Below are 12,876 nucleotides of genomic sequence, written 5' to 3'. Positions count from 1 at the left end.
GACCTTTCCTATTTAACTTAAGAAAACCTACAGTCATGGTGGTCGAGAATTTTTCCATGTTAAAATTATTTTCGACGCTCACTGTGAATCAGGACGAAATGAACATGACTTTTCCTATTCAACTTAAGCTAATCTACAGTCATGGTGGTCGAGAATTTAACATGTTAAAATTATTTTCGGCGCTCACTGTGACTCAGGACGAAATGAAAATGACTTTTCCTATTCAACTTAAGCTAATCTACAGTCATGGTGGTGGAGAATTTTACCATGTTAATATTATTTTCGACACTCACTGTGACTCAGGACGAAATGAACATGACTTTTCCTATTCAACTTAAGCTAATCTACAGTCATGGTGGTCGAGAATTTTACCATGTTAAAAAAAATTTCGACGCTCACTGTGGCTCACGACCAAATGAACATGACATTTCCTATTCAACTTAAGAAAACCTACAGTCATGGTGGTCGAGAATTTTACCATGTTAAAAAAAATTTCGACGCTCACTGTGGCTCACGACGAAATGAACATGACTTTTCCTATTCAACTTAAGCTAATCTACAGTCATGGTGGTCGAGAATTCAACATGTTAAGATTGTCTCAACAGCTCACTGTGACTAAGGACGAAATGAACATGACTTTCCCTAATCAACTTAAGCTAATATACAGTCATGGTGGTCGTGAATTTTACCATGTCAAAATTATTTTCGACGCTCACTGTGAGTCAGGAAGAAATGAACATGACTTTTCCTATTCAACTTAAGCTAAACTACAGACATTGTGGTCGAGAATTTTACTATGTTAAAATGATTTTCGACGCTAACTCTGACTCACGACGAAATGAACATGACTTTTCCTATTCAACTTAAGCTAATCTACAGTCATGGTGACTGTGTTTCAGAACGAAATGAACATGAATTTTCTTATTCAACTTAAGCTTATCTACAGTCATGGTGGTCGAGAATTTTTGATGTTAGAATTATTTGCGATGGTCATTGTAGCTCATGAATAAATGAACATGACTTTTCATATTAAACTTAAGCTAATCTACAGTCATGTTGGTCGAGATTTTTACCATGTTAATATTATTTTCGACGCTCACTGTGACTCAGGGCGAAATGAACATGACTTTTCCTATTCAACTTAAGCTAATATACAGTCATGGTGACTGTGACTCAGAACGAAATGAACATGAATTTTCTTATTCAACTTGAGCTAATCTACAGTCATGGTGGTCGAGAATTTTTGATGTTAAAATTATTTGCGACGGTCATTGTAGCTCATGAATAAATGAACATGACTTTTCATATTAAACTTAAGCTAATCTACAGTCATGTTGGTCGAGATTTTTACCATGTTAATATTATTTTCGACGCTCACTGTGACTCAGGACGAAATGAACATGACTTTTCCTATTCAACTTAAGCTAATCTACAGTCATGGTGGTCGAGAATTTTACCATGTTAAAATTATTTTCGACGGTCACTGTGGCTCACGACGAAATGAACATTACTTTTCCTATTAAACTTAAGCTAATCTACAGTCGTGGTGGTCGAGAATTGTACCATGTTATAATTATTTTCGACGCTGACTGTGACTCAGGACGAAATGAACATGACTTTTCCTATTCAACTTATGCTGATATACAGTCATGGTGACTGTGACTCAGGACGAACCGAACATGACTTTTCCTATACAATTTAAGCTAATCTACAGTAATGGTGGTCGAGAATTTTACCTTGTTAAAATTATTTTCGACGCTGACTGTGACTCAGGACGAAATGAACTTGACATTTCCTATTGAACATAAGTTAATTTACAGTCATGGTGTTCGAGAATTTTACCATGTTAAAATTATTTTCGACGGTCACTGTGGCTCACGACGAAATGAACATGACTTTTCCTATTCAACTGAAGCTAATCTACAGTCATGGTGGTCGAGAATTTTACCATGTTAAATTATTTTCGACGCTCAATGTGACTCAGGACGAAATGAACATGACTTTTCCTATTCTAATTAAGCTAATCTACAGTCATGGTGTCCTAGAATATTACCATGTTAAAATTATTTTTGACGCTCACTGTGACTCAGGACGAAATGAAATTTACTTTTCCTATTCAACTTAAGCTAATCTACAGTCATGGTGGTCGACAATTTTACCATGTTAAACTTATTTTCGACGGTCACTGTGACTCAGTACGAAATGAACATGACTTTTCCTATTTAACTTAAGCTAATCTAATGTAATGGTGGTCGAGAATTTTACAATGTTAAAATTATTTTCGACACTCACTGTGACTCAGGACGAAATGAACATGACTTTTCCTATTCAACTTAAGCTAATCTACAGTCATGGTGGTCGAGAATTTTACCATGTTAAAATTGTTTTCGACGCTCACTGTGGATCACGACGAAATGAACATGACCTTTCCTATTCAACTTAAGAAAATCTACAGTCATGGTGGTCGAGAATTTTACCATGTTGAAATTATTTTCGACATTCACTGTGAATCAGGACGATATGGACATGACTTTTCCTATTAAACTTACGCTAATCTACAGTCAAGGTGGTCGAAAATTTAACATGTTAAAATTGTCTCAACAGTTCACTGTGACTCAGGACGAAATGAAAATGACTTTCCCTATTCAACTTAAGCTAATCTACAGTCATAGTGGTCGAAAATTTTACCATGTCAAAATTATTTTCGACGCTCACTGTGAGTCAGGAAGAAATGAACATGACTTTTCCTATTCAACTTAAGCTAAACTACAGACATGGTGTTCGAGAATTTTACCATGTTAAAATTATTTTCGACGTTGACTGTGACTCACGACGAAATGAACATGACTTTTCCTATTGAACTTAAGCTAATCTACAGTCATAGTGACTGTGACTAAGAACGAAATGAACATGACTTTTCCTATTCAACTTAAGCTAATCTACAGTCATGGTGGTCGAGAATTTTTGATGTTAAAATTATTTGCGACCCTCATTGTAATTCAGGACGAAATGAACATGACTTTTCCTATTAAACTTAAGCTAATATACAGTCATGGTGGTCGAGAATTTTACTATGTTATTTTTATTTTCGACGCTCACTGTGACTGAGGACGAAATGAACATGACTTTTCCTATTCAACTTAAGGTAATCTACAGTCATGGTGGTCGAGAATTTTACCATGTTAAAATTATTTTCGACGGTCACTGTGGCTCACGAGGAAATAAACATGACTTTTCGTATTCCACTTAAGCTAATCTACAGTCGTGGTGGTCGAGAATTTTACCATGTTAAAATTATTTTCGACGCTGACTTTGACTCAGGACGAAATGAACATGACTTTTCCTATTCAACTTAAGCTAATATACAGTCATAGTGACTGTGACTCAGGACGAAATGAACATGACTTTTCCTATTCAATTTAAGCTAATCTATAGTCATTGTGGTCGAGAATTTTACCATGTTAAAATAATTTTCGACGCTAACTAAGTCATGGTGTTCGAGAATTTTACCATGTTAAAATTATTTTTGACGGTCACTGTGGCTCACGACGAAATAACATGACTTTTACTATTCAACTGAAGCTAATCTACAGTCATGGTGGTCGAGAATTTTACCATGATAAAACTATTTTCGACGGTCACTGTGACTCAGGACGAAATTAACATGAACTATCTTATATAACTTAAGAAAATCTACAGTCATGGTGGTCGAGAATTTTACCATGTTAAAATTATTTTCGACGCTCACTCTGAATCAGGACGAAATGAACATGACTTTTCTTATTCAACATAAGTTTAATCTACCGTTATGGTGTTCGAGAATTTAACATGTTGAAATTGTCTCAACAGCTCACTGTGACTCAGTACGAAATGAAGATGACTTTGCCTATTCAACTTAAGCTAATCTACAGTCATGGGGTCGACAATTTTACCATGTCAAAATTATTTTCGACGCTCACTGTGGGTCAGGAAGAAATGAACATGACTTTTCCTATTCAAGTTAAGCTAAACTACAGACATGATGGTCGAGAATTTTACCATGTTAAAATTATTTTCGACGCTAACTGTGACTCACGACGAAATGAACATGACTTTTCCTATTCAACTTAAGCTAATCTACGGTCATGGTGACTGTGACTCAGAACGAAATGAACATGACTTTTCCTATTCAACTTAAGCTAATCTACAGTCATGGTGGTCGAGAATTTTTATGTTAAAATTATTTGCGACGCTCATTGTAGCTCAGGACGAAATGAACATGGCTTTTCATATTAAACTTAAGATAATCTACAGTCATGTTGGTCGAGATTTTTACCATGTTAATATTATTTGCGACGCTTACTGTGACTCAGGACGAAATGAACATTACTTTTTGTATTCAACTTAAGCTAATCTACAGTCATGATGGTCGAGATTTTTACCATGTTAAAATTGTTTTCGACTGTCACTGTGGCTCACGACGAAATGAACATAACTTTTCCTTTTAAACTTAAGCTAATCTACAGTCGTGGTGGTCTAAAATTTTACCATGTTAAAATTATTTTCGACGCTGACTGTGACTCAGGACGAAATGAACATGACTTTTCCTATTCAACTTAAGCTAATATAAAGTCATGGTGACTGTGACTCAGGACGAACCGAACATGGCTTTTCCTATTGAATATAAGCTAATCTACAGTCATGGTGATCGAGAATTTTACCATGTTAAAATTATTTTCGATGCTGACTGTGACTTTTCCTATTCAACTTAAGTTAATTTACAGTCATGGTGGTCGAGAATTTTACCATGTTAAAACTATTTTCGACGGTCACTGTGGCTCACGACGAAATGAACATGACTTTTCTTATTCAACTGAAGCTAATCTACAGTCATGTTGGTCGAGAATTTTACCATGTTAAACTATTTTCGACGCTCAATGTGACTCAGGACAAAATAAACATGACTATTCCTATTCAACTTAAGGTAATCTACAGTCATGGTGTTCTAGAATATTACCATGTTAAAATTATTTTTGACGCTGACTGTGACTCAGGACGAAATGAACATGACTTTTCCTATTCAACTTAAGCTAATCTACAGTCTTGGTTGTCGAGAATTTTACCATGTTAAAATTATTTTCGACGCTCACTGTGACTCAGGACGAAATGAAAATGACTTTTCCTATTCAACTTAAGCTAATATACAGTCATGGTGGTCGAGAAATTTACCTTGTTAAAATTATTTTCGACACTCACTGTGACTCAGTACAAAATGAACATGACTTTTCCTATTCAACTTAAGCTAATCTACAGTCATGGTGATCGAGAATTTTACCATGTTAAAATTGTTTTCGACGCGCACTGTGACTCAGGATGAAATGAACATGACTTTTCCTATTCAACTTAAGCTAATCTACAGTCATGGTGTTCTAGAATATTACCATGTTAAAATTATTTTCGACGCTCACTGTGCTTCAGGACGAAATGAAGATTATTTTTCCTATTCAACTTAAGCTAATCTACAGTCATGGTGGTCGAGAATTTTACTATGTTAAAAAAAAATCGACTTAAGCTATTATGCAGTCATGGTGGTCGAGAATTTTAACCATGTTAAAATTCGTTTCGATGGTCACTGTGACTCACGACGAAATGAATATGAATTTTACTATTCAACTTCAGCTAATCTACAGTCATGGTGGTCGAGAATTTTACTATGTTAAAATTATTTTCGACGCTCACTGTGACTCAGGCCGGAATGAACATAACGTTCCCTATTCAACTTAAGCCAATCTACAGTCATGGTGGTCGAGAATTTTACCATGTTAAATTTATTTTCAACGCTGACTGTGACTCACGACGAAATGAAGATGACTTTTCCTATTCAACTTAAGCTAATCTGCAGTCATGGTGACTGTGACTCAGGACGAAATTAACATGACTTTTCCTATTCACGTGAAGCTAATCTACAGTCATGGTGTTCGAGAATTTTACCATGTTAAAATTATTTTCGACGCTCACTGTGACTCAGGACGAAATAAACTTAAGCTAATCTACAGTCACGGTGGTCGAGAATTTTACCATGTTAAGAGTATTTTCGACACTCAACGTCTCACAGGACGAAATGAACATGACTTTTCCTATTCAACTTAAGCTAATCTACAGTCAAGGTGGTCGGAAATTTTTCCATGTTAAAATTATTTTCGACGCTGACTGTGACTCAGGACGAAATGTAGATGACTTTTCCCATTCAACTTAAGGTAATCTAGAGTCATGGTGGTCGAGAATTTTATCATGTTAAATTGTTTTCGACACTCACTGTGACTCAGGACGAAATGAACATGATTTTTCCTATTCAACTTAAGAAAATCTACAGTCATGGTGGTCAAGAATTTTACCATGTTAAAATTATTTTCGACGCTCACTGTGAATCAGATCGAAATGAACATGAATTATCTTATTTAACATAAAGTAATCTACAGTCATGGTGGTCGAGAATTTAACATGTTAAAATTGTCTCAACAGCTCACTGTGACTCAGTACGAAATGAACATGACTTTGCCTATTCAACTTAAGCTCATCTACAGTCATGGTGGTCGAGAATTATACCATTGTAATTCAGGACTAAATGAACATGACTTTTCATATTAAACTTAAGCTAATGTACAGTCATGGTGTTAAAATTATTTTCGACGGTCACTGTGGCTCACGACGAAATCAACATGACTTTTCCTATTCAACTTAAGCTAATCTACAGTCCTGGTGGTCGAGAATTTTACCATGTTAAAATTATTTTCGACGCTCACTGTGACTCAGGACGAATTGAACATGACATATCCTATTCAACTTTAGCAAATATACAGTTATGGTGACTGTGACTCAGGACGAAATGAAGATGACTTTTCCTATTTAATTTAAGCTAATGTACAGTCATGGTGGTTGAGAATTTTACCATGTTAAAAAAAATTCGACGCTGACTGTGACTCAGGACGAAATGAACGTGACTTTTCCTATTCAACTTAAGTTAATTTACAGTCATGGTGGTCGAAAATTTTACCATGTTAAAATTATTTTCGAGGATCACTGTGGCTCACGACGAAATGAACATGACTTTTCCTATTCAACTGAAGCTAACCTACAGTCATGATGGTCGAGAATTTTTCCATGTTAAAACTATTTTCGACGCTCACTGTGACTCAGGACGAAATGAACATGACTTTTCCTATTCAACTGAAGCTAATCTACAGTCATGGTGTTCTAGAATATTACCATGTTAAAATTATTTTTGACGCTGACTGTGACTCAGGACGAAATGAACATGACTTTTCCTATTCAACTTAAGCTAATCCACAGTCATGGTGGTCGAGAATTTTACCATGTTAAAATTATTTTCGACGCTCACTGTGACTCAGGACGAAATGAACATGAATTTTACCATGTTAAAATTGTCTAAACAGCTCACTGTGACTCAGGACGAAATGAACATGACTTTTCCTATTCAACTGAAGCTAATCTACAGTCATGGTGGTCGAAAATTTTAACATATTTAAAAAAAATCGACGCTCACTGTGACTAAGGACGAAATGAACATGACATTTCCTATTCAACTTATGCTAATCTACAGTCATGGTGGTCGAGAATTTTACCATGTTAAGATTATTTTCGACGCTCAATGTGACTCACGACGAAATGAACATGACTTTTCCTATTCAACCTAAGCTATTATACAGTCATGGGGGTCGAGAATTTTAACCATGTTAAAATTATTTTCCACGGTCACCGTGACTCACTACGAAATGAATATAATTTTTCCTATTCAACTTAAGCTAATCTACAGTCATGGTGGTCGAGAATTTTACCATGTTAAAATTGTCTAAACAGCTCACTCTGACTCAGGACAAAATGAACATGACTTTTCCTATTCAACTGAAGCTAATCTACAGTCATGGTGGTCGACAATTTTACCATATTAAAATTATTTTCGACGCTCACTGTGACTCAGGACGAAATGAACATGACTTTTCCTATTCAACTTAAGCTAATCTATAGTCATTGTGGTCGAGAATTTTACCATGTTAAAATAATTTTCGACGCTAACTATGACTAACGACGAAATGAACATGACCTTTCCAATTCAACTTAAGCTAATCTACAGTCATGGTGACTGTGACTCAGGACGAAATGAACATGACTTTTCCTATTGAGCTTAAGCTAATCTACAGTTATGGTGACTGTGACTCAGGACGAAATGAACATGCTTTTCTAATTCAATTTAAGCTAATCTACAGTCATGGTGGTCGAGAATTTTACCATGTTAAAATAATTTTCGACGCTCACTGTGACTAACGACGAAATGAACATGACTTTTCCTATTCAACTTAAGCTAATCTACAGTCATGATGGTCGAGAATTTTACCATGTTAGAATTATTTTCCACGCTCACTGTAACTCAGGACGAAAGGAACATGACTTTTCCTGTAAAACTTAAGCTAATCTACGGTCATGGTGATCGAGAAATTTACCATGTTAAAATTATTTTCGACGCTCACTGTGACTCTCCACGAAATGAACATGACGTTTCCTATTCAACTTAAGCTAATCTACAGTCATGGTGGTCGAGAATTTTATCATGTTAAAATTATTTGCGACGCTCATTATGACTCAAGACGAAAAGAACATGACTTTTCCTATTCAACTTAAGCTAATCTACAGTGATGGTGGTCGAGAATTTTACCATTTTAAAATTATTTTCGACAATGATTCGGACTCAGGACGAAATGAAGATGACTTTTCCTATTCAACTTAAGCTAATCTACAGTCATGGTGACCAAGAATTTTAACATGTTATAAATATTTTCGATGCTGATGGTGACTCACGACGAAATGAACATGACTTTTCCTATTCAACTTAAGCTAACCTACACTCATGGTGGTCGAGAATTTTACCATGTTAAAATTATTTTCCACGGTCTCTGTGACTCAAGACGAAATGAACATGACTTTTACTGTTCAACTTAAGCTAATCTACAGTCATGGTGGTCGAGAATTATACCATGTTAAAATTGTTTTCGACGCTCACTGTGACTCACGACGAAATGAAGATGACTTTTCATATTCAACTTAAGCTAATCTACAGTCATGGTGACTGTGACTGAGGACGAAATTAACATGACTTTCCCTATTCACATGAAGCTAATCTACAGTCATGGTGCTCGAGAATTTTACCATGTTAAAATTATTTTCGATGCTCACTGTGACTCAGGACGAAATTAACATGACTTTTCCTATTAAACTTAAGCTAATGTACAGTCATGGTGGTCGAGAATTTTACCATGCTAAAATTATTTTCGACGCTCACTGTGACTCACGACGAAATGAACATGACTTTTCCTATTCATCTTAAGCTCATTTACAGCCAAGGTGGTCGAGAATTTTATCATGTTAAAATTATTTTCGACGCTGTGATTCAGGACGAAATGAACATGACTTTTCCTATTCAACTTAAGCTAATCTATAGTCATTGTGAAAAGTCATGTTCATTTCGTTATTAGTCACAGTGAGCGTCGAAAAGAATTTTAACATGGTAAAATTCTTGACCACCATGACTGTATATTAGCTTTAGTTGAATAGGAAAAGTTATGTTCGTTTTGTCGTGAGTCACAATGAGCGGCGAAAATAATTTTAACATGGTAAAATTCTCGACAACCATGACTGTAGATTAGCTTAAGTTGAATAGGAAAAGTCATGTTCATTTCATCCTGGGTCACAGTGAGCGTCGAAAATAATTTTAACATGGTAAAATTGTCGATCACCATGACTCTAGATTAGCTTAAGTTGAATAGAAAAAGTCATGTTCATTTCGTCGTGAGTCACAGTGAGCGTCGAAAATAATTTAATATGGTAAAATTCTCGACCACAATGACTGTAGTTTAGCTTAAGTTGAATAAGAAAAGTAATCTTCATTTCGTCCTGAGGCACAGTGAGCGTCGAAAATAATTTCAACATGGTAAGATTCTCGACCACCATGACTGTAGATTAGCTTAAGTTGAATAGGAAAAGTCATGTTCATTTCATCCTGATTCACAGTGACAGTCGAAAATAATTTTAACATGGTAAAATTCTCGACCACCATGACTGTAGATTAGCTTAAGTTTAATTGGAAAAGTCATTTTCAGTTCGTCGTGAGCCACAGTGAGCGTCGAAAATAATTTTAACATGGTAAAATTCTTGACCACCATGACTGCAGATTAGCTTAAGTTGAATAGGAAAAGTTATGTTTATTTCGTCGTGAGTCACAGTGAACATCGAAAATAATTTCAACATGGTATAATTCTCGACCACCATGACTGTAGATTAGCTTAAGTTGAATAGGAAAAGTCATGTTCATTTCGTCCTGGGTCACAGTGAGCGTCGAAAATAATTTTAACATGGTAAAATTGTCGACCACCATTACTGTAGATTAGCTTAAGTTGAATAGGGAAAGTCATGTTCATTGCGTCATGAGTCACAGTGAGCTGATGAGACAATTTTAACATGGTCAAATTCTCGACCACCCAGACCGTAGATTAGCTTAAGTTGTATAGGAAAAGTCATCTTCATTTCGACGTGAGTTACAGTGAGCATCGAAAATATTTTTAACATGGTAAAATTCTCGACCACCTTGACTGTAGATTAGCTTAAGTTGAAGAGGAAAAGTCATGTTAATTTCGTCGTGAGTCACAGTGAGCGTCGAAAATAATTTTAACAAGGTAAAATTCTCGACCACCATGACTGTAGATTAGCTTAAGTTGAATAGGAAAAGTCATGTTCATTTCGTCGTGAGGCGCAGTGAGCTGTTGAGACAATTTTACCATAGCATTTTAAAATGCTAGAAAATGCTTGGCCATCAGGACTGTGGAGGAGCTTTTCGTAAGTCAGGTTCATTTTGAAGTTCTTCACCGTGACTCATCGCATTTCATTTAATATTTTAAATTGCTTGGTTATCAGTTTTGTGATTATTTTGAAATCGTGGACCTGTCGCCTCACTTTGAACATGCATGTTTGGCCATCAGGACTTTAGTTGAGCTTAGGTTCAAAATCATAAGTCAGGTTCATTTTGAACTGTCACAGTGACCCATTGGCGACTCAACAGGCAAGGGAGGCGGCGGTGGCTCAGCAGGCAGGGCGGTCCTGTAGTAAGGGGTGACTCTAGGCTACAGGGTCAGGAATGAGCAAACATCAGGAGAGAGCCAGTTGGCTCTGTTTAGGTTGGAGCAGTTTATTAAGGACCAATGGGGGCATATATAAAACAGTGACAGGGCTTTACATCACATTTGGGGAATACTCTGTTTGGGGTATAGAAGACAGTTGGATAGGAGCCGATATAGGAAAAATCACAATAATTTATAATTTGAGAGGGGAGTCTACCATGATTGGCTAGAAGGCAATATACAGTCCAGGTATTTCTACTTTGGTGTGAGATATGGGTTCCTACAGGCATCACACACACCAAAAAAGTCATTTCCTTCAATGTTGTTAATGAGGCTTTTAGCTTTTTCCTGAATGTTTGCCAACTAATTAACGCTGGTCTTGTTCTGGTGTTGAATCCAAGTCACCACCATTTTTTCCATCCTCTCCATTGTCAACGATCTGGTGTAATGTCCTAGGACCTAGATGAACCTGCTTCCACAGTTGCTCGTATTTTTGCAGCATTGCCTCCGATGCACCTCTGTGCGCTCTCCCTCAATCCCAGGACATGGGATATGACCAAAGTTTTTTGTCCTTTTTTTGTCCAGCTCAAAATTTCCATCTTCTTAGCCAGAGTAAGTGATTTGCACTGTATTTTCCTAGTGGGAGGGCTGCTGCTGGTTCCAAGAATATGAAGGACGTTTTGGGGCCATCTTGACGAACAAGTAAAGTGGCTGGACAGGCTGTAACTAAAAACAAGAGGGCTGTAAACATTGAACTGGGAGCAGGAGCGGCCACCTTTCAGCAGGCAGTGGAACTACACATCTGCCACACTGTTTGAAATGCGGTTGGGGCAAATCGCATCTTAGCAAACAAATTGCACAATTTTAATTAATTGTAATATTTTCAATGTTGCATACTACACACTCAATTCAGGGTTCATTTTGAATATATGTCTTACCTGTTCAGCTCTCACACCTCTATTTGGAATCATGTGAGCAATCCCACTTCTTGTAACCTTCAACACCAAAAGGGGTTACATAAATCCAAAAGGGTTACACTCTGCCTTCCTCACCTTCTTTACTCGTTCTTTCCACGTGTCCAAACCATCCCAATACTCTTTCATCAACCCTATCTCCCAACTCCCTTTCCACCCCCGTTCTCCTCCTCACCTCATTTCTCACTCTATCCAGCCTAGGAATATAATGAAAAAATTCAGTTCAGCTAAAGTATTGTCTATTAACTTCCTTCATTTGTGATCCAGGACCCAAGTAGTTGGATTGTGGAGACCTACCCTTGGCCCCCTAGCAGCCATGCAGGACCTCAAGCCCTCATCACACTCAGGCCAGAAGATGTTGGATATGATACTTTGGCTCCTTCTATCCCCAATTCCAGCAGCCAGGACAAATTTAAACCTGATAGTCAAGGGGAGAATGATCCTTTGGTAAGATTACTAATATATGTACAGTGTAACAAGTGCTATTAATAATCAATCTACATACCAAGGGCTATTTCCCCTTTTACAAGGGAGGTAGCCAGTCAAGGCATGTACCCACTTTTAAAAATTCCTTTATATCCTTGTAGATGAAGGACTATCCCGGTCTCTCATCCACTGTCTAGGTCAGAAAATACAGAAAAGACCATACCTCCACAAAATAATGACAATAATAATAACAACAACAGTACATACATATACCAAGGGAGGAAGCCAAAAATAACAAAGGCATAAAAACC

At 36.8% G+C, this 12,876-nt stretch overlaps 1 protein-coding gene across 1 annotated transcript in view; it reads left to right on the top strand.

Moving 5' to 3' along the window:
- The window catches only part of LOC143033063 (uncharacterized), a 75,953-nt gene extending 63,363 nt beyond the window's left edge, over nucleotides 1-12,590 (top strand). The window contains exon 4 of the mRNA XM_076198260.1: nucleotides 12,407-12,590. Within this exon, the coding sequence (XP_076054375.1) occupies nucleotides 12,407-12,590 (184 nt within the window). The remainder of the gene's footprint in view (nucleotides 1-12,406) is intronic.
- The last annotated feature ends 286 nt before the right edge of the window (nucleotides 12,591-12,876 follow it).

The sequence above is a fragment of the Oratosquilla oratoria genome, chromosome 15, assembly GCF_046742065.1.
Source record: "Oratosquilla oratoria isolate Oo_2021 chromosome 15, ASM4674206v1, whole genome shotgun sequence".
Taxonomy (NCBI): Eukaryota; Metazoa; Arthropoda; class Malacostraca; order Stomatopoda; family Squillidae; genus Oratosquilla; species Oratosquilla oratoria.
The sequence above is the reverse complement of the archived record's forward strand: the minus strand, read 5'-3'. Positions and strand labels throughout refer to the sequence as shown.